At 40.8% G+C, this 21,952-nt stretch overlaps 1 protein-coding gene across 2 annotated transcripts in view; it reads left to right on the forward strand.

Moving 5' to 3' along the window:
• Positions 1-20,792, forward strand: part of col1a2 (collagen, type I, alpha 2) — a 23,170-nt gene extending 2,378 nt beyond the window's left edge. Inside the window, exons 3-50 of one of the 2 annotated variants that reach the window (XM_088090745.1) lie at positions 1,036-1,071; positions 1,553-1,636; positions 2,355-2,411; positions 2,622-2,666; positions 2,781-2,834; positions 2,969-3,022; positions 3,176-3,229; positions 3,345-3,398; positions 4,076-4,129; positions 4,712-4,756; positions 4,912-5,010; positions 5,292-5,345; positions 5,629-5,727; positions 6,192-6,236; positions 6,557-6,655; positions 6,803-6,856; positions 6,963-7,070; positions 7,159-7,212; positions 7,338-7,436; positions 7,714-7,767; positions 7,905-8,003; positions 8,104-8,157; positions 8,273-8,326; positions 9,148-9,201; positions 9,430-9,483; positions 9,591-9,635; positions 9,838-9,936; positions 10,178-10,285; positions 10,382-10,435; positions 10,543-10,596; positions 12,539-12,592; positions 12,709-12,762; positions 12,869-12,976; positions 13,205-13,258; positions 14,664-14,717; positions 14,892-15,053; positions 15,221-15,328; positions 15,454-15,561; positions 16,437-16,490; positions 16,590-16,697; positions 16,820-16,873; positions 16,982-17,089; positions 17,215-17,268; positions 17,395-17,502; positions 17,602-17,845; positions 17,973-18,157; positions 18,812-19,054; positions 19,732-20,792. In XM_088090745.1, coding sequence (XP_087946871.1) covers positions 1,036-1,071; positions 1,553-1,636; positions 2,355-2,411; positions 2,622-2,666; positions 2,781-2,834; positions 2,969-3,022; positions 3,176-3,229; positions 3,345-3,398; positions 4,076-4,129; positions 4,712-4,756; positions 4,912-5,010; positions 5,292-5,345; positions 5,629-5,727; positions 6,192-6,236; positions 6,557-6,655; positions 6,803-6,856; positions 6,963-7,070; positions 7,159-7,212; positions 7,338-7,436; positions 7,714-7,767; positions 7,905-8,003; positions 8,104-8,157; positions 8,273-8,326; positions 9,148-9,201; positions 9,430-9,483; positions 9,591-9,635; positions 9,838-9,936; positions 10,178-10,285; positions 10,382-10,435; positions 10,543-10,596; positions 12,539-12,592; positions 12,709-12,762; positions 12,869-12,976; positions 13,205-13,258; positions 14,664-14,717; positions 14,892-15,053; positions 15,221-15,328; positions 15,454-15,561; positions 16,437-16,490; positions 16,590-16,697; positions 16,820-16,873; positions 16,982-17,089; positions 17,215-17,268; positions 17,395-17,502; positions 17,602-17,845; positions 17,973-18,157; positions 18,812-19,054; positions 19,732-19,878 — 3,984 coding nt within the window. In that variant the 3' untranslated portion in view covers positions 19,879-20,792. Of the gene's footprint in view, positions 1-920; positions 1,072-1,552; positions 1,637-2,354; positions 2,412-2,621; positions 2,667-2,780; positions 2,835-2,968; positions 3,023-3,175; positions 3,230-3,344; positions 3,399-4,075; positions 4,130-4,711; positions 4,757-4,911; positions 5,011-5,291; positions 5,346-5,628; positions 5,728-6,191; positions 6,237-6,556; positions 6,656-6,802; positions 6,857-6,962; positions 7,071-7,158; positions 7,213-7,337; positions 7,437-7,713; positions 7,768-7,904; positions 8,004-8,103; positions 8,158-8,272; positions 8,327-9,147; positions 9,202-9,429; positions 9,484-9,590; positions 9,636-9,837; positions 9,937-10,177; positions 10,286-10,381; positions 10,436-10,542; positions 10,597-12,538; positions 12,593-12,708; positions 12,763-12,868; positions 12,977-13,204; positions 13,259-14,663; positions 14,718-14,891; positions 15,054-15,220; positions 15,329-15,453; positions 15,562-16,436; positions 16,491-16,589; positions 16,698-16,819; positions 16,874-16,981; positions 17,090-17,214; positions 17,269-17,394; positions 17,503-17,601; positions 17,846-17,972; positions 18,158-18,811; positions 19,055-19,731 lie in introns of those variants that run through there. The other variant, XM_042506005.2, reaches the window with a different exon arrangement.
• Positions 20,793-21,952: the final 1,160 nt, after the last annotated feature.

Genomic DNA, 21,952 nt, shown 5'->3' on the forward strand with positions numbered 1-21,952 from the left:
GCCCCTAACAGCTGGCTGTGGGTCAGTTTGGAGTCTTCCCCTGCTCTTTGATTTGGATTTGATTTTATGAAAGCTGATCTCAGACCTGTTACGAATGGTTGAGATCCTCTGCTTAAATAAAACAAAATAAAAAAAAATATGACATTATGAAACTGTGTAAGACTGAGCCCCCTCTAATGTAAGAAAACCTGATGAGTATTAGTTTGAATGTTTCTGCTCATAGTTGAGATTGCCTAAATCAGCATGGTGTTTGCAGCATCTGCAGCAGCATTTTAAAGGTGCAATATGCGCTGTTTTGTTCTGGTAACATCTAAGAACCTTATTTGTTCCATGGACTAACGTGCTCTTACTGCTAAGAGGTTGTTGAGTCTGGTTTGGGACACTTTTTTTAGCATCTCTGTGCATATGTTGATCATTTATATCACATGCACATTGCTCTGCTGTATTTTTTTTTTAATTTTTATTATGCATGAGCATGTTTTATCTATCCTCATGATTACACATTTTGCATGTATAGCTAGTTCTTACAATGGCTACTTGTTATCATGCTTCTGCAAAAGATCAGAGAGCTGAATGTTTTATATATCCTAAATGGCCTGAAAAGACTGAATAAATAAATCTTACATTTATTTATCTTCTTTTCAATTTAGGGAAGAGTCAAGGTGAGCACATAATGTTCTTCTTATGTGTTTGGCACCTATAACGTGGCATATAAGACACATAAAGCATAGCTTATGTGTGGAAAAGGTCAGAGGTTATCTTTGTGATGTTTCTGTAATCACTGAAATGTGTTTTAACTTGCTTGCCCTCTCACTGGAAGGTCAAGTTTGTTTACATACACATTTTATTGATACTAGCATACAACAGATTGAATAGAATTCAAATCTGTTTTTTTTTTTTTTTCGCTTTTAGTCACATCTAGTGTAGTTTAGATCAGACACCGGCTTTTGCTGGAGGAATAGTTAAAAGATGACATGTTGCTAAAGCGGCTTCTGCTCTGTGTTTTGGTCTGACTGAGTGATTTTTCCACTGCAGGGTCCCAGAGGAGACAAAGGGCCTCGAGGTGACAGGGTAAGCCAAAGTGCAACTCTGCTTCCTTTGTTCAAACAACTGTTACCAAATATGTAGTTTAGGTATTTGATGTGTTGTATTTTTTATGCATAATTTTGTGTCGTGGTTGTTGACGTCATGTGACCTTCTAACCTCAGTAGGCCACACCCCTTTGTTTACATTACCCATAGAGCCTAGTGTTTACAGATAATAATAGTGATGTGAATGGGCAGTGTATGCTCTATTTAACATCTTAACCTCATTTATTTTATTTGTATTTTTTATTCTTTTGTTTTTTTTTCCCATCTGTATCTGGCATGAAGCCTTTTCATCATATCTTATAATATAATTACACAGTTTGCAGTTTTTAAGCTTTATCTAATTATTGAATGTTTCTGCTCATCGCTGAAGTAGAATAATCTAAGAATCACAAGAAACCATCCTATCAGCAACTGTTCACTCAGTAACAGTGTTAACTCACTATATTATCTGTGTTTTACAGGGTCCCCAGGGCCCAAATGGAAAAGATGGCAAACCCGGACTCCCTGGCCCCGCTGGCCCCCCTGGTCCCCCTGGACTTGGAGGAGTAAGTCCTCTGTTTATACTTGCAAAATTAGCAGCTTTGCTTTGTGGTGTTTGTCTCAAAAGCAGTCCAAAAACTATGATGATAGTGCAGTTCTAGCTGTGATTTGACTTCCAATATTTCTTATGATAGAAACTATTTAGAAAATAGTATTTAAATGTGTCTGTTTTATGTATTTGACCCCCATTCTGCACATGCAGGATGTGATTCTGTGCAGCGCCAGGCTGGCAGCGTCCAAAATCCCCTCTGTTACTCTGTTTTTTTATATTAAATTGTTAAAGTATTGAATCATAGCCTCGTGACCTTTGACCCTTCGTCCGTGACCCATTTGTTACCATGACCAACAGATAATACGTAGATGAGATGCAACAAAGCTACTATTAGTGTTAGTTAACTCTCTTTTAGGTTTCAACCCTTCGAAAACTGTAGGATGCTCACTTGCATTTTCCAGTAAAGCATTTTATTGATGCAAAAGAACACCAATTTGTAAAAATGTTCAACATAATATTCATTTATGTGTTGTTGTATGTTACACAAGGTTTTTTCATGGCTGATTGTAGTGATTATATAGGTTTGTACTGCTGAAAACAATGTCCTGTGCGTTTAGTTTGTACTTAATCAGAGCTCTGCTTGTCCAATTGTGCTGATTTATTTTTAGAAGTTTGTCATTATAACTTATTAATCTGTTGTTTTTTGTTTGTTTGTTTTTTCTGGTTATCAGAACTTTGCTGCTCAGTATGATGGTGTAAAAGCTCCCGATCCCGGCCCTGGACCCATGGTGAGGACCCCTCTCTCTCTTTGTCTTGTGTTTGTCTTTATATCCATCCCTACATATAAATAATTATAGTTAAAGGCAGGATACTTGAATCTCACACCTTTGAATTAAAATTACACCCCTGATATGTTGCACTCATGACAAAGCACACTAGCCTGCATTAATTTAGTGCTGATGAATGATATGAAGAATGAACTTATTTCTCCTTTTCAGGGTATGATGGGCGCTAGAGGCCCTCCCGGACCTCCTGGACCCCCTGTAAGTTAAATTGCTTACTATAAATTTAAAATTTGATCAAACGTCATACTCATAAGCTTTATCTGCTTTTGCTGTATTGTCATTGAAGACTGATTGCCTCATATCATCCAACAGGGAGCTCAGGGACACACCGGACACCCTGGTGAGCCCGGAGAGCCTGGACAGACTGTAAGATTATCCTCCAAAATATTCAAAATCATTCATGGGATTAGAATCCTTGTCAGACTTATCCATGTGACGCCACCATCTTGAAAGCATTTGTTGTCTCTGAGGTCTGAAATGTTCTGGTTTTCCTTCCAAAGGGCCCCGTTGGTCCTCGTGGCCCCCCTGGACCCCCTGGCAAATCTGGAGAGGACGTAAGTATTATTTTTGTGTTTTTGCAAGCATTTTTCCGAGCCTATATTTGTTTACAAATTTTCTAAAGACTTATTTTTCTCTGCCGTCTTAAAGTGGATTTGAGCTGTCTATAGACTTTTGACAATGTCAACATCTGTTTTGTTGACTCAAAGGGTAACAACGGCAGACCTGGAAAGCCCGGAGACAGAGGTGCCCCTGGCCCACAGGTAAGAGATTTGCTCCAAAACAAGCAGTTTTAAAAAACACAAACCACAAAAAGACATCTGAGTTATAAATATGGAGTATGTCTTAGTAATATTTTTTCTCTACATTGACTTACAGGGAGCTCGTGGATTCCCCGGAACCCCTGGACTTCCAGGAATGAAGGGACACAGAGTGAGTGCTGACCTTTTCCTCTCCTTGACCCAAAATTTACCTGCATTGTTTACCTCATCACCTGAAGCCCACTGACTTGAAGCCAGAAGCCGAAACAGCTCCAAAACAGAAAAAACAAACATAGCAGAAGTGCTACACCTGTGCTGTGTTAAAAGGGGACTGAATATGTTTTTGCACACCATAACTGGCACCTCTGGGAGTGATTAAGGACCTAACTTCCTATTTCCTACATCCTGAGGAGCAATGTAGATTTAATGGAGAGCTTAATTGCTGCCATCAAGATTTTTGGTCCATGCTATTTGCATTAGAATATCTAGAGCCAGATAGTAAACTTCCTGTGAAACCACATTTGAGGACAGAAAAGCCTCCGTAATGTCTCACATGAGACTTCAGATGTATTTCAGACAATATGTATTCTTACAGAAGATCAAACAAGCATATGTCTTGTTTATCCCACTCACTGATTCCTTTGATAATCTGATTTATCGAAGGATCTGCTCACTTTGTCCCCAATCTTTTCCTTTTTCTGCTCAAAGTATTACATTTTAGTACCAACAGTAGGGTTGGTAATAATACTACTGTCTTCTACTCTAACTTCTCTTCATTACATGGCCTATAGCTGGTCATGTTATGACTGTTCATCCTTATAAACATCCTACATCATCACTGTCTTTCAGGGTTACACTGGTCTGGATGGACGCAAGGGAGAGCCTGGTGGTGCTGGTGCCAAGGTAAAGAAGACACCTTCAAAAACATCACAAAAGCACACACATCCAGGACAAAAGTGCCGGACAAGAGATAATACAAGAGAAGAAAAAAAGTCTGCACACTAGATTATGCTCCCATAAATATTTAATTCAATTATCACCAAGGTGATGTTTTGAGAAAGGACACCTTTGTCATGACTGCAGCAACAAATGTTCCTACCGAGTGCTATATTTCACATAAAATGCCATTTCCTCTTGTATTAATGTCAGTGTCAGTCTGCTGATTAGTTTACGGTTAGAGTTTAGAGTAATTTATTGTAGTTTATGCAAGGATGTATGTCATTTACATCATTTCTCTGGATATTGTAGTAATAGAACCCCCCACCTCACACACACACACACACACACACACACACACACACACACAAAACAACAACAACAACAACAACAACAACAACAACCAAAAATTCAGTTTTGCATTGCCAATACTTTCAGCTCACTAGCCAAAACCAAATTTCAGATGTGACCTGTTAACCTCTGACCTCTGAGTCACTTCATCTCAGATGCCCCATCAAACTAATCCACCTTCTTCTGTCTCTCCTATAGGGTGAGCCTGGTGCCCACGGAGCTGCTGGAAGTCCTGGACTGGCTGTAAGTTTTTAATCGAGTTTATCATTTATGTACAAAACCTTAGTAAACCTTGCTTTAATACCAATTTTTGCCACAATTCATCATTTGCCACCACACAACTGCAGGTAAGACGCTTTGCTCAACACTTTTGTTTTCCTATGTATCTTTCCCGTTAGGGTTCTCGTGGTATGCCTGGTGAGAGAGGCCGTCCTGGCCCTGCTGGCCCTGCTGGTGCTCGTGGTGCTGATGGCAACGTTGGACCCGCTGGTCCTGCTGTGAGTATTGGCCCTTTTAAACCCTTTTTTTACTGTAACATTAATCCATTTGATGAATAGTGAACTCAAGAAGTATCTCTATGATACCTTTGCAAAATGTACATGTGTAATGATTGATATCTTAATGTATAAATAATAATGTGTCATTAAATATCAGAGGAAGGAGCAACAATGCCGCTAAATACTGATTATGTAATTGTACCCATATTAAACAAACTTTGACCTTAATGTGAGCTTTAACATATGTACACTGATGTCATAACTGCTGTTCTTCTACCCAGGGTCCCCTCGGAGCTGCTGGTCCTCCAGGTTTCCCCGGTGGCCCCGGACCCAAGGTAAGTGTAATGTCACTTCCTGTGGCATTTCCTGTCCTTTTGGCAACACACTCTCCCAGATAGTTTCATGTTTACAGTCACAAAAGGAGAAAATTCTCATTAACACACAGTATAAGCATCACCGCCACTGTCAGTGTTTGTTATCCAAATAGCTTCCTGTATACTATCCCCATGGGAATACCGCATACATGTAACAGCATCAATCAAAGACCACTCAAATAAACACACATCCCATCCTTATGATTTCATTATTTGTTTATGGATGTATTTTTGTCTTTGACAGGGAGAGATTGGACCTGCTGGAGCTACTGGCCCAAGTGGACCTCAGGGAGCTAGAGGAGAGCCCGGTGCCAATGGCGCTGTCGGCCCCGTTGGTCCCGCTGTAAGTATACAAAGATTTTATCGCTCATCCTGGAGAAAAAAATTGCAAATACATGTATTTTATGTAGCCCTTGATTTTGTCTTGATTGTTGTCTAGTTCTAAACAGCATTTATCAATTCCAAAAACTCAGTGAAATATGAATGTTGACATTTATTTTAAATCATAAATTAGTGACTTGCATTGATTTGTCTTTTGAAGCAATGCTGTTGCTATCCATGCATCCACATTTTGCTTAAGTTCTATAAATAATTTTAAAAATTACATTGCCATTTACTGCATTAACTTTGTGAGATATTATCACTTATTCCATATCATCGTGCATTGGAGTGCACTCATTTAATCTCTGAAAAGTCAAATGTAATGTTTTTTGTAACCATGGATTTTTTAGCTAGACCTTTTTGTTTGTTTTGTTTTGTTTTGTTTTGTTTTGATGAGATTACCTAATTTCTTGTTTTGCCCTTTAGGGTAACCCTGGTGCTAACGGCCTGAACGGAGCCAAGGGAGCTGCTGTAAGTAACCAAGTTGTACTGTTAGAGCACATGTAGTTCAAAGGTCATTAAAGGTCACACAGAAGTTACAATAGTTAGGTCTATGCCATGCTGCTCACATGACATAAATAATTAGGTTGTTTTAATCACAGAGAATGGTTTAATGTTACTGATAGCAGGATGCAGTTTTTTCTATTTCAAATGAACAATATAGTTTGTATAATAAATCACTTATTTTATTTTATTTTAACATCAGGTACATGGGGAAAGAGACTGAATAATGGCAGTGTTTCAATTTAGGCTTTACTGATTCTCACCTGTCTGTCATTATTGTTTTTTAGGGTGCCCCTGGTGTTGCTGGAGCTCCTGGCTTCCCCGGAGCAAGAGGAGGACCTGGACCCCAGGGTCCTCAGGGTGCTGCCGGACAGAGAGGTCTTGCTGTAAGTACACAATCAACACACAAACCTCCACAAAAAAAACATTCATATCCACATGTAAGCATGCAGATCTAAACACAAAAACTCACATAAATAATCGTCCACAGGTTATTGATTGTTTTATTAACTGCATCTGTTTATGTGTTTTAGGGAGATCCTGGTGTTCAGGGTATTAAGGGAGATGGCGGACCCAAGGGAGAGCCTGTAAGTTCATGTCCTGATATTTAGTTTATAAATTCACCAAACTGAATCTGAAGATATCTGACTCTTTATTACTGTTGTCCTTCAACTTCTCTGTTGTCTCCTTCAGGGTAACGCTGGACCTGCAGGACCCCCCGGACCTCAGGGTGAGGAGGGCAAGAGAGGACCCACTGGTGAGCTCGGTGCCACTGGACCTGCTGGAAACCGTGGAGCTAGAGTGAGTACCAGACCACTGTCTCTGATGTTGCACCCATTTGGATCCATGTTTTTTACATGACCTGCTAATACCTGTGTGTCTCTTACAGGGCGCCCCTGGCAGCCGTGGTATGCCTGGTAGCGAGGGAAGAACTGGCCCCATTGTAAGTGGTCAAAGAACAAATTTCACTCTACCAACATGCAATGTCACAGCAAACAAAATTAAGTTATCAGGTGAACCCCCCCCCTCCCTCATTTCTGTTGGACCTCTTTTGTCTCCTTCTCATAGGGCATGCCTGGTGCCCGTGGTGCTTCTGGTGCCGCTGGACCTCGTGGACCCCCTGGAGATGCTGGCCGCGCTGGTGAGCCTGGCCCAGCTGGTCTCAGGGTGAGTCTTTTCCTCACCTCTGTATTTTACAGGAGTCTTATGTCTAGTTTAAAGGGAGAAAAGGCTTGTGGGAATGTGGAATAGCTGAGTTAGAACAGCTTGGAGCAGCAGTGCTGTAATGGCTTTAGTACGAGGCCATAGTGTGATGTAAATTTGCCTTGTGTGGACAATTAAACTCAAGAATTTGATGAAAGGTAGTTGGCCAATGGGGTCAGCTGTAGCAGCACAGATTAACAACAATGCATTCATCTTAATGACCAACTTTTACTTGCTACAGGGTCTCCCAGGAAGCCCCGGAAGCTCTGGACCCCCAGGAAAGGAGGGACCTTCTGTGAGTAAATCTGATTTTTACACTAATACAGAACTTTTTTATTATCAGTCTTCCCAGATTTAACTTTAGGACTCGGACATTCCCATTGCACTCACTCTGTACTGTAAGTTAAAATGATGTCCTGCTTCCTCCTCCAGGGCCCCGCTGGACAAGATGGCCGTGATGGACCTCCTGGCCCAACTGGACCTAGAGGCCAGCCCGGAAACATTGGTTTCCCCGGACCCAAAGGACCTTCTGTGAGTAGAAACAAAGCTAACATGAGCATTTGGAGCTGCATCCTCTTGTTTTTTTCAAGTTTACATGGCATGTGCTTAACCCGCTTCCTACTGCCTTTAGGGTGACGCTGGCAAGCCCGGAGATAAGGGAGCCACTGGCCCCACTGGACTGAGAGTAAGTCAAAAAATACCTTACAGTTGTTTCATACAGTAGCTCTCTGACAAAATATTTTAATATGATTTGTCAGCTCCATTGCCAGTGTTTTAACATGTCATCATGTTCTATTTAGGGAGCCCCTGGACCTGATGGTAACAATGGAGCCACCGGTGCCGTTGGACCTGCTGTAAGTATCTGCATACGTGTCGCCCCTGCGTTAATGGGAGTTTTCTGACAAATGCTTGCAAAATTTTTGACTACAATTTGTCACTAAAACCATCAGTGTTAGCTGCACTTTTTTTCTACTGATACAGCAATTGCTGTATGATTTGCAATAGTAGGAGGAATGATGATTTCCAAATAATTATTTTGATTTTCATTGAAAATCATATTAAAATGATTATGGTGTGATTTTTTTTTTCAGGGTTCTGTATCAAACAAACATGTGTTCTTAAGTCTATAGAATATAATCTGTAGGCCAGGACATGTCTACAGCATGACAATATTTGTTTTGTTTTTTTTCTTCTGTTTATGGGGGTGTTTGTGGAGTACATGTACATACACTCCTGAACAAATATGCATGTTTATTTATAAGCGCAAAGAAGAAAAGTACATGATAATTCTACAAATTACATAATTATATATATATATATATATATATATATATATATATGATAACTCAGATATCAGATATGGATTATTGAAATAGTCTATAGAGGGTTGCCATATCAGATAGAACATATCTGACTTAACTCTCATTGAAAATGTTCTTTTTTCTAAATGTAATTGTTTCATTACATCTTTCAGCAAAACTAAGCAGACTCGTGCTTTTCACTGTTGCCAGTTTTGTTATACATATTTTTGACTCACATTTTGCCATTATCAAATGTAGCACCTCCTGCTTTTGAAAATTGCAGTAGGCCATACTGACATTTCGATCAAATTTCAAATAAATGTTCAGCCCTAACCATTGTGCTGTATTAATCATTGGTCTTTTTCTCGCTAAAGGGTGGTCCTGGTGAGAAGGGAGAGGCTGGCGCTACTGGAGCTCCTGGCTTCCAGGTTTGAATCCATCATCTTATTCTATTCTCTGCTCGTTATAAACAGCACAATGTCAAAAAGCATATTCAAAAACATGAAATTTCCAACTGCCAATTCAGTCTAATTTCAAATCCATGTTAGTAGCTACATGCATTACCTGCACCTCAGGTGTACTTTTTATATAGCAGTATCTGCATAAATGGCACTGTTGAGTTCATCGGTCCTGATGTTGCGGCTCTATGTTTTCAGGGTCTGCCTGGACCTGCTGGAGCTGCTGGAGAGGGTGGCAAACCTGGAGACAGAGTAAGTAACAATGAAACACACGCTTACTTCTAACATGTTATACAGTCAAACCATTGAAATTATAGAATAAGTGTTACATTTCTAACCTACCATTCACGTTTTTATAGGGTATCCCAGGAGACCAGGGACTTGCTGGACCTGCTGGTGCCAAGGTGAGTTCAACTGTCTATGCCTTTGTGCAATTATTTTGTAGTAGCAGTTGAAGTTTTTTTCAGTTTTAGTAATATGTCAAAACCATAAAACTAGTTAGAATCTCTCTGATCGTGTCAGATTACATTTGCACGAATACAATAAAATATAACAGCTCCAAGTAGCTGGAGACAATACACTGACCTCCTCTTTGTATTCCTCCAGGGAGAGCGTGGTAACCCCGGTGCTGCCGGAGCTTCTGGACCTCAGGGACCAATTGGTGCCCGCGGACCTGCTGGAGCCCCTGGAGCCGATGGTGGCAAGGTAAGATGATGCCATATCTGTAAGAAGCAAAAGTTATGAATGAAATGTTGACCACAGAATCAGTAGCAAAGTTTATTGATATTGGATCATGCTAAATAAATTTCATACATACGCTCTTAGGCAGCATATCAGGGTTTTTTACATTCTTTTATCATTACAATCCAAACAATCCTTTAGAATCATATTATGTTGCGAGTGTTTTATGCAAAAAGGAACAATAGTTTGTGATGTTTGTTTACAGGGAGAGCCTGGCGCTGCTGGACCTGCTGGTGGTCCCGGACACCAGGGACCTGGTGGCATGCCCGGTGAGCGTGGAGCTGCTGGTGGCCCTGGAGGTAAAGGAGAGAAGGTAAGTTCAAAAAATTCCACCTGCAAATAAAGTTTTCAGCCCTCAAAATAACTCAGATTTGTTAACAAATTTTTCTTCTCTTTCTCTCTCCTATAGGGAGAGGCTGGACACAGAGGACCTGACGGCAATGCTGGCAGGGACGGTAGCCGTGTAGGTTCAACTCTCTAATTCTTCCAGAGGCACTTGATATGGAAACGTTAGTTTGACTGTAACAGCTAGAGCCTGGGGCCTCAGTGTCATCTCCTCTCTCTTTCCAGGGATTGCCTGGACCCGCTGGACCTCCTGGACCCACTGGAGCCAATGGTGATAAGGTAAGTAGGTGATGTGTGGATATTATTTACCACAAGACAAAAAAAACATAATCCATCACAGTAAAGGTGTTTAGGATGAAAACACAGGTTAATTAATGTTATGGGACTTTGTTATCGTCTAAAAAAAATGTCTGCTTTTAACATAATTCAGGATGGCTGACTGACCAGTGACCTACAGTAGAGAACCATGGAGATGGTGTTGTTGAAATCACATCACAGTTAGAAATTATCTCTTGGCAGACCAACTTCGAATCTATATTCTTGGCCGTCCCACTGCTCTGTAGGAGAACCCCCATTGTACAATTGCATTGTATCTAAAGCTAGAACCTCAACACTGCCACCCGATGGCTGTTTTATAATATTACAGTAATGGCTTAACTCCAGCATAATATGAGTTAGCTGCAGTGTAACATAATAAATGAGGCAGACAAATGCAAACATTAACATTTTTATGCATTTACATGCTACTTCAAACAGTTGAGGTTACCTTTTATATTACCTTTTTTCAGTGATGGAATGTTACTAAGTAAATTAACTGAAGTATTGTATTTAAATACAAGTTTGAAATACTTTAAGTACTTTAAAGTACTTTACTTAAGTATTTCAATTTTTTACTACTCTATACTTGTAATCCACTTTTAGAGGCAAACATTTTACTTTTTACTCCACTATACTGATTTGATTACTTTATTCTGTAGTTGCAGATTCAGTTTGATAATACAAAATATAAATTGACTAAAAAGCTATGATATGTTGCTGATATATATGATTAAGTTGCCCAGCAGGATATAAAGTTATGAATATTAGCAACACCTTTACCAGCTCCAACATTTAAGTGATAAGCACATTAATGCACCAATAATTACAAGCCAATAATGTACCATAGGCTGCATTACAATGAGTATGTTTAGTTTTGGCAGGGTACTCTATGTTGATGCTAAAATTGATGTATTTTTACCTTTTTATAATTTTGAATGCATGACTTTTACTTGTAACTGAGTATTTTTTATACAATAGTATTGTTATTTCACTTTAGTAGAATATCTGAATACTTCATCCACCACTGTTTGTGGCATTGTGGCCTATGTAGACAACTGAAGGAGGCAGAAATGCAATGAAAATAATGACACAGCATTGGCACTACATTGCCTAAAAAAAGGAAAACTAAAGGATAATCTTTTGGAGATTCATACCAGCTGATTAAGTTTTCAAATTCATTAGCAAAAGTAAATGGCAATTTAAACTTTTTGCCAGCGCGTCTCCAGTTGTTCTGAACACTCAAAGCACTTTCACACCACATGTCCCATTCACCCATCCACACACTGGTGGCCAAGGCTACTACAGTAGGTGCCACCTGCTACTCAGCTTGACCATTCACACACTCACACTTGAGCATTTCTGGCTTCAGTATTTTGACCAAGGATACTTTGACATGTGGTCTGCAGGAGCCAGGGATTGAACCAGCAATCAGGGGTGTAAATACAGACAGTGCAGTTGCACCTGGCCTTATGAGGCGGTAGGGAGGGGGGGTGATTCAAATTACCACCTCAGAAATCTAAAAAAAGAAAGAGCCTACGCTAAATGAAAACATGAAAAGGCAAATCCCAAGTAACCATGCCATTCAAACAAAAAAGCAGCAGTAAGACACATTGTTGGTAAAATATACACCTAATCATGTGTGTGTTTGTGCTTCATAATTAGTAAGCATGCGCTAGGGCCCATCATAATAGCGTGCACTGAGGCTTATCAGATCAACCACTGACACCAATCTTTGGCTATACCTTCTAAGCCACAGCCACCCAAAAGGCAAGAGGGTGTGTTTAAAGCAATGCTGATGCCAAAAAAGTGATTTCTCTTGTGTGTATGAATACATGGATAGGTAATAATCAAAGATTGAATGGGTGGAACACACTAATGAAACACTCCCTGTTCTCTCCTCTAGGGTGAGAGTGGTGCCTTCGGACCTGCTGGCCCTGCTGGACCTCGTGGAGCCTCTGTAAGTAGCTGTGGCTGACTTCCTCCATAATAATAAATATTACCTTGAGATAATATATGGCTTTTATGTGCAGCATAAAGATGAAATCTCTCTGATCCACTTCTTGTTGTCCACAGGGAGAGCGTGGAGAAGTTGGACCTGCTGGAGCTCCCGGATTCGCTGGACCCCCTGTAAGACAGCAGCCAGTCACTTTGCAATACAATATCCTACGACAATACAATCTTAAATACAATGGCCTGGATATTGACCCATCATTATTACTCCTCCTGACTATAGGGCGCTGATGGTCAGACCGGAGCAAGAGGAGAGCGTGGACCTGCTGGAGGAAAGGGAGAAGTTGGCCCCGCTGGCCCTGCTGGACCCGCTGGACAGTCTGGACCTGCTGTTAGTACAAGTTACACCTGACACACTCTTGTATTGATAATTTAGCAACTAAGATGTGATATGAGTAGTAAAATGATCCAAATAGTATTGCTCACCACTGTGTGGACTCTGCCATCCACAGAGCGATTTCTAAAATAGTATATTTATAGTATTTGTTATAGTTCTTGTCATTGGTGTGGCCTTTTTTTACTAATATGATTTCTGGGTTTTTTTCATGTGTTTATCTAGGGTCCCGCTGGCCCTGCTGGACCTGCTGGTGCTCGTGGAGATAACGGCCCCGCTGTGAGTATTGAAACACCATAGCATCGTACTGTCATACCTGTCACACTCACTCACACCCACTCACTTCAGCCCTAAAAGCCTTAATTTGCCCTATAAAATCAAATAAAGCATCCAAGCATCCAGAGAGTGTAGTAACTGGAAATTGACCTCAAAACTCTCATAAGACGACCTAAGAGGAAATGTCAAAAATTTTATTCTGGCGACTATTGCCTTTTTTCTACCCTGATTATTTTCTACAACAAGCACTGTGAAGATGCTTTTTTGCTTGCAGCTTAAGCCCAAAACTCCTAAATTTGCTCCTTTTAGCCTTCCACAAATGGTTTCCTTGCTTCCCCTGAGGAAAGGAAAATTCAAAATAAAAGCTCTTCTTTGTTTAGCTTATGTCTCCCAGCTCAATGTAATACTGATATGAATTTTAACCATTTAAGATCTTAAAATGCTTCTTTTCCTCTCTCACTGCACTGATCTTTATTTCTCTGAAATAATAATCACTTTATAGTCAGAAGAAAAATCAGAAATTTATCTGGAGTCACAGGACATCAACAGGTTCACATAAATACAAAAAAATCAATTTTAAAAAATCATTCAACAAATACTGCAAATCACAACAAACAACGAAAAGTGAATACAGTGCAACATATTACATTCAGTTTTCTGCCCAGTGTACTTAGAAGCCACACTCTGATTTAATAAGTTGATAGACTGAGGAACAAACGAGTTCCTCGATCTGTCCAGTCAAGCCTGTGGGACTCTAAATCTTCTGTGTGGTGGCAAAAGATGATATTCTTTAAATAATGTGTGAGGAGGGTCAGACGTAATATTACCAGTCGACATTCTTACACAAAGTACACAATATGAAAAGTTGACTCAAGTGTTTGACTCAAGGTCTTTGAACAAATACACAGCAGTCTAGCCAGTTTAGCTTTAACCTGAACGGAGAGACAACTGTATCATGCACTGATCCATACTGCACAACACTCTGTATTAACAGTAATATCCAAAAGAAAACTCGATTGGCTTATAAATGAGCCGGCACAATTTCGGCATTTTGTCTCAGTCATCAAATTCAATTCTTTCTTCTGTGTATTTTATTTGTTCACAGACTTGTCTCTCTTCTGAGAATCCTATGAGCACAGCAAAGGAGCTCTTGCTGATTTAGTCTTGAAGGAATGAGGGGTTAGGAGTAACAGACCATAATTTAGTAATCTCCATATAAAATGATTCATTCTGATGAGACAAAAAAAACCTAATCTTACCTCTGATGCTCACACGCAGACACAAACACACACACACGCACGCGCACACACACACACACACACACACACACACACACACAAAAACACAGACTCCACACATTCTTGATAACTGCTGTATAACCTTTGATGATGTGTGTTTTCGTTGACAGGGTCTGACTGGTTTCCCTGGTGCTGCTGGCAGAGTTGGTACTGCTGGTCCCTCTGTGAGTGTTTTATTTACAATAAGTTGTTAACACGCATACATGCAGGCCTGCACTGTACACTGGATTACTTAAGTCAAATTTTCAGTTCATCTCCTCATCATGCTGCTTCCCGTATCAGTGAAACAGAGCGATCACATCTGACATTAACCCACTCTCCTCCTCCTCCACTCTCAGGGTATTGTTGGGCCCCCTGGCCCCGCTGGTCCCGCTGGTAAGGATGGTCCTCGTGGTCTTCGTGGTGATGCTGGTCCTGCTGGTCCTGCTGGAGATCAGGGTATGGTTGGCCCACCTGGTCCAGCTGGAGAGAAAGGACCCTCTGGAGAGTCTGGTCCTCCTGTAAGTAACAGCTCTTTTTCCTGTGGAAAACTGAGATTTTCTAAAACAGCAACAATTGGATAAACAAATGCCAGTTTTTATCAGAGTTTCTATCTTTATTATAGTCATCATAAAGATCCCTATATCTCCATCATCAGTGGATTGATATGCGATCTGTATGTATTTAGGGTGCTCCTGGTGCTCCTGGAACCAGTGGTCCTCTTGGACTTCAGGGATTCGTTGGTTTGCCTGGTGCTAGAGGAGATCGTGGTTCACCTGGTGGTGCTGGTGCTGTGGTGAGTAGAAATGAATGATGATAGTATTCCCCAAGATATATGTACATACAAACATACTATATCACCTATAGTATGGAGTCTTTGACAGTATTTGACCTATTGATTTTCTCTGCATCCCATCACAGGGAGAGCCTGGTAGAGTTGGACCTGCTGGTCCCGCTGGAGCCCGTGGTCCCGCTGGCAACATTGGTCTGCCCGGTATGACTGGACCCCAGGGAGAGGCTGGACGTGAGGTAAGGAATGGATAGGCCAATAGCAAACGCTGCAATGACCTGTTAGTGCTGACCAAATGTGTAGAGTATCATAATATCCCAAGTGGAAGTACTGTAATTCGACTAAGACATGATTTGTTGTCAACAGGGCAGCAACTAATGATTGTTTTCATTGTTGATTAATCTGTTGATTGTTTCTCAATTAATCAATTAGTTGTTTGGTCTATAAAATGTCAGAAAATGTTGAAAAATGTTCCCCAAAGCCCAAGATGACACAAATGTCTTGTTTCGTCCACAACCCAAAGACATTCAGTTTGAGGAGAAACAGTTCAAGAAATATTCACAGTTAAGAGGCTAGAATCAGAGACTTAAAAAAAAAATTCACTCAAACCAACTGATCTGTTATCAGATTAGTTGGCAATTAATTTAACAGTTAACAGCTGTAACTGCAAATCTCTGTTGGGCTTTTTTGATGCATCGGTGTAGATTTCAGGGGGAGATGCAGGGGACACACATCCCCTCAGTATTTGGTTTATGTGCATTTGTCCCTCCCAATGAAAAAATAAAAGTAGCCTTTTATTTTCACAGAATTAAAAACATTTACACAATATATTGATGCAGAGAATGCACACATTGGTGCATAAACATTTACCAGAATGCAGGAAATTAAGTGTTTGACGCTCAAAATTATCTTGCAGAGGATCCCCAAACCCCCTGTTTCATATATGTCCTGCAAATTTTGAAAGAAAACATACATCCTTGCCTGATTGAAATTGACTAATATATATATAATATATGTAATATATAATAGAGTATATGTTCAAAAATATGGACTCACAACAACCTGATATAAAGACACAGACTATGTAAGTTATTATTTTCTTTGCTACCTACAGGGTAACCCTGGTAACGATGGCCCCCCTGGCCGTGCCGGAGCTCCTGGATTCAAGGTAATTCCCTTTCCCTTTCATAAAGTTTGTTCATATACAGAGTACACATATACACACACTGTGCTCTGACCTGCATCTGGCTTTTTTCACTGTGTTTAGGGAGACCGTGGTGACCCCGGACCTGCTGGTTCCATGGGACTTGCTGGTGCCCCTGGACCTGCTGGACCTGCTGGAGCTTCAGGCAGACCTGGAAACCGTGGAGAGGCTGTGAGTAAAAACAGCAACCCTTTTTATAATGGAATTACTACAAGGCCATTTCCAGGAAGCAACATCTACAACCATCTGCCTTCCTCACTCATCCTTTGATTTTTGTCTATTCTCATTTCTAGGGCCCAGGAGGTCCCAGTGGAGCTGCTGGCGCCGCTGGAGCTAGAGGTGCCGCTGTAAGTATGATAACACGTATAAAAAAAGCACGCAAAATAGCGTTCGTTGACTGAAAATACAGAGATGTAATGTGTGTGTGTGTGTGTGCGTGTGTGTGTGTGTCATAGGGACCCGCTGGAGCCCGTGGTGAGAAGGGAGTTGCTGGAGATAAGGGAGAGAGAGGCATGAAGGGTCTGCGTGGACATGCTGGTCTCCAGGGAATGCCCGGACCTTCTGTGAGTGACGGCCCTCCATCACAAAGCACACAAAACATGGAAATGTGCAGCTACATGTGCAGATATTTACCTCGTCTACGATGCCTACAATAATGTCAATCAATATGCACTTTGTCTGTCCTCAGGGACCCTCCGGTGACACTGGACCTGCTGGACCAAATGGACCTGCTGGACCCAGAGTGAGTCTTTTTCGTGAACATTAATGCACCAAATGTGGAGGATGGTGTAATTTACACTGATATATCTGATGCAGAATATCCAAAAAAAGGCAAATGTTTGACTGTGTCATGTGATGACTTCTTCAGGGACCTTCTGGACCTCACGGACCCCCTGGTAAGGATGGCAGAGCTGGTGGTCATGGTACTATTGGCGCTCCTGGTGTTCGTGGACCCCCTGGATACGTTGGACCCGCTGTAAGAACATCTAGAGTCTTGTAAATCAGACAGTTTAATTCATTTATCAATGGATCCAACTGCAACTGTGATATCAATCCATTCTCTCATCCCTATCAGGGTCCCCCTGGACCTCCCGGTCTGCCCGGACCTCCCGGCCCCTCCGGTGGTGGATACGATGTCTCTGGATATGATGAGTACAGAGCTGACCAGCCTGCTCTGAGAGCCAAGGACTACGAGGTCGATGCCACCATCAAGTCCCTCAACACTCAGATCGAGAACCTGCTCACCCCTGAGGGATCCAGGAAGAACCCTGCCCGCACCTGCCGTGACATCAAGCTCAGCCACCCAGAATGGAGCAGCGGTAATGTCATCTTAATCTGCTCACACCACAGGGGCATATATTCCCCTGCTTTCAGTTTAGATGTCTTTTGTAGCTCATTAAATGCTGCCTTTCTATCAGTTTTGACTGTCTTTTTCTTGCTCTGTAGGATTCTACTGGATTGACCCCAACCAGGGATGCATGAATGATGCCATCAAGGTCTTCTGCAACTTCGACACCCGCGAGACCTGCATCGACGCCCACCCCGGAAGCATCCCCCGCAAGAACTGGTACAGAAGCACCGAGAGCAAGAAGCATGTCTTGTTCGGAGAGGTCATCAACGGCGGTACTGAGGTGAATGTCTGCAAAGAGGAGACATATTTTATTTACTTTGTCTTCTTATTTGGTTTAAAGGTATACTATGCAGAGTGTCTGTTACTGTTTGTAAAAATGTTTGCCAGCAAAAGTGAAAGTAAAAGCCAACTCCAGTTTCACTCTTGTTGGCCTTTTACCTCACTAGATTTGCGCTGTTTTGCCACTGTCTCCTAGAAGCCTGTTGCTTACAGTCTGATATCTAACCCTAATCCCTAGTCCCTAACCCCGGCCTTAATCCTAAACTCCCAATGTCTCCGAGCACAAAAAAACCTGCAAAAATTGGTTTGATTTCTTTCAAAAACAAGCAGGGAAAAGGCAATAAGCAACTTTGCAAAAAATGTCCCACAAACTGCAAGAGATTGGTAGGGAAGCGGGTCATTTAAATAAAAATGCCCAGAAAAATATATTTATAATAATTATTATTCTTTTTTTTAATTGTGTTACAGGAAAAATAGTATAATTCTTTTCAATTTTCAGCACTTTTTCAGGTCATTTAATCTTTTTTTTACTTTTTACTTTCAACGGGTTAAACACCACACAAGCACACGACTAGAAAATAACTAATTATTGTCACATACCAGCACATATTTTTTATCTTCAAAATACTGACTGTCATCTTTTTCCTCCATGCAGTTCACCTACAACGATGAGACCGTCAGCTCCCAGAGCATGGCCACCCAGCTTGCTTTCATGCGCCTGCTGTCCAACTCAGCCAGTCAGAACATCACCTACCACTGCAAGAACAGCGTCGCCTACATGAGCGAGGAGACAGGTGACCTGCAGATGGCTGTGGTGATTCAGGGCTCCAACGATGTGGAGCTGAGAGCCAAGGGCAACAGCCGCTTCACCTTCTCCGTGCTGGAGGACGGCTGCACTGTGAGTAGCTCTTTGGTCAATTATGATACCGTTACCACTTCATTCTTTGTCATGGGAAAGACAGAATAATGTTTGATAACTGCTACATTTAAAAGGGACACCACCTAAATTAAGAAATTCAATATGGTATTTCCATGGCCGAGGAAAGTTCAGTCGATCAGTCTATGTGTGAACATGAGCTACCCTTATAGCCAAAAATCAGAGGAGCAAGTCAAAACTGTGACGTCACAGGGTATAAATTTGGAGCTGCTCCATAGACAATGAATGGAAGCCTGATTTTGTGGACCCACAGAATGTTTATCATGTATTATCAAATCAGCTTTATTAGATTTTAGTGTTCTCATGTTTGAAACAGAAAATGTTCCCATGTAATCTATAATATCTTTTGCGATTTATTGTTTATAGTACAGTTCCAGCCTTTATACCCTATGACATCACAAATTTGAGTTTTAGCATGCTAGTTTTTGGATACAGAAGAGTTTGTTGTGTTAACTCATATTTTTGGACTGTCTTAGACCATGGGAGCAACATGTATGATTTTGAAAATTGGCTTAGTTACCATTGAGTGCAACTTTTGGTGTCACGAGACAGAGCTAATTTGTTTTACAGCTGTGTAATTCTCATTATTTCGCCACTATTCTAAAACGAGGTCTCCTTTTCTTCCATCACACCTGCAGAGACACACTGGTGAGTGGAGCAAGACAGTGATTGAGTACAGAACGAATAAACCATCTCGCCTGCCCTTCCTCGACATTGCACCTTTGGACATTGGTGGAGCTGATCAGGAGTTTGGTTTGGACATTGGCCCAGTCTGTTTCAAATAAATAGACTCATGATAAATTAACACCAAAAAAGAGAGAAAGAACGAAAAAAAACAAAATCTCTGCCCTTCTTTCTGTGTCGATTTTTTTTTTATACTGAATGCTGATTCTCTCTGCGCATCCACTTGCTTAAGATGGGCAACTATCTGAGAGGACTGAACGGACTGAACGGAGCGTTTGTGCAATGCAAATTAATACAGCAACCCAAAGGGACGCGGGAAAACACCTTGTTGTGGGACATCATGTCATCCTTTTGTAAAAAATAAAAGAAGTGTAATAAAAACGCTGAAAGTATGCATCACTTTGTGGTCTTTGTATATCTTCCAAAGAGGAGGTTTAAAACCACAATTTCCATGAAAAAAAGGTTTAAACTACCTCATGCCTGTACCTAAAGAAAATACTTTTGACAAAACCTGGGTCCACAACCGAGATGTTAAGACTTCTAATGCTTCAAGCTTTGTCCCGTATCGGAAGGTGCTCAGTTACTTGAAGCAGAGATCTATGGTGCTAATATGCAGCTGTGGAGCAAACCACTTTTCACTGTATTACTTTGTATTGACATTTGAGGAGTCTTTTATTCGTCCCCTGATGCTCCCCCAATTTAAGCAGGTGGAATGTTTCTAAACCTGATGTCTGGTTTTTGTTTTGTTTTGTTTCTTTTTTTTTTTGTTTTGTCTAGAAGGTTTTTGTTTTGGTTTTTTGTTCAGGCTTTTTTATTCTTCAAACCCCACACAGAGTGTTCATACTGACAGCACATATTTTCATCAAATTCTGAATGGTTTTTAAGCGGCCTCTCTCTCTCTCTCTCAAAAAACGAAACCACAAAGTCTATTGTACCTATTTTGTATATGTGAGATGTTTAAATAAATTGTGAAAAGTTCTGAAATAAAGCATGTCCAATGTTCCAAAACACACTACTCAGTGACTTAAGTGCTTTCATGTTTTAATGACACCATTGAAGGTTTGTCACTGTATTTTGGTTCTAGTTTAATTTAAACATCTTCCTATTGTGGAAGCACAGCCATATCTTGATTTTCCTTCCCCCTCTGTTTTGCTTTTCAACGGTACAATCAATTTTAATGTACAGTAAAAATTTCTGTTGACACTGTCCATGCCAATGTGTGATTACTAAAGTGCATTGTTTCTTGTAAATATGCCTCCTCTGATGTTGCTTTTTTTCTTGCATAATACAGCTTTTGCATCCAAATAAATTTCTGTGATTTGGATCGAGGCTTGAATTGCAGTGATAAATGCACACCAGTACTAGTTAAGATTGAATATGAGGACATGGCATTCCTGCAGAAATTACTTGTTTGGTCACCTTGTCAGAGGCGTGAGTTCAGTGTGTTCAGGGAACTGGGATATGCAAGCTTTCAGAGAATTTGGATTTCAAGTCCTCTGTTAAGGAGAAGTTTGCTTTTCTTGGTCTGATTTAGGAAAAGGATGATGGTTTGGGTTAAAATGAAAAGATTTCTTTTCAGAAAGCCTTAAAAGCAAACTTCTCCCATGTATTCAGGGGCACAGGTTTTGTTTCAACATTACTGAGGGGACAGGAGAAATGGAGTTTTGGCCTCTGCCGCTGCAAAATATTAAGCGTCAAACCCTTATTTTCTTGCAATCTGGGGGATTTTATGCACCGTTTTGCGCCTTTTCTTTCTGATTTCAAACAAATACACCCAAATACAAAAATACAAATCTGCATTTATTTATGGTGTGGACTTCTCTAATTTTATCAAAATAAAAGTCCTCCGCTACTTTCATGTTATTATTGATGGGGACAAATGTATGTTATAAATATTGAGATGATGCGTCCACAGCGTCCCCCCCTCCGCCCCGAAATCTACACCTGTCCATATGCAATCTGTTCGGCTGAAGACAAAAGCATCAGTACATAAACGTTTGCTTGCAGCGCTTTATGTAACCACTAGAGGGAAGCACAGCATACTTTTAGTAGAATCTTTGCTCCACTTGCAATTTAACCTTAGTCTGGATACATCATCCACCAGAGACTAGACCTTTAAGAATACTGACATCGGGCCACAAAAAAAGAAGAAGAAAAAAACGTTTTTGTTTTTTT

The sequence above is a fragment of the Plectropomus leopardus genome, chromosome 17, assembly GCF_026936395.1.
Source record: "Plectropomus leopardus strain MGB_pleo_1.0 chromosome 17, ASM2693639v1, whole genome shotgun sequence".
NCBI classification, from domain to species: Eukaryota; Metazoa; Chordata; class Actinopteri; order Perciformes; family Serranidae; genus Plectropomus; species Plectropomus leopardus.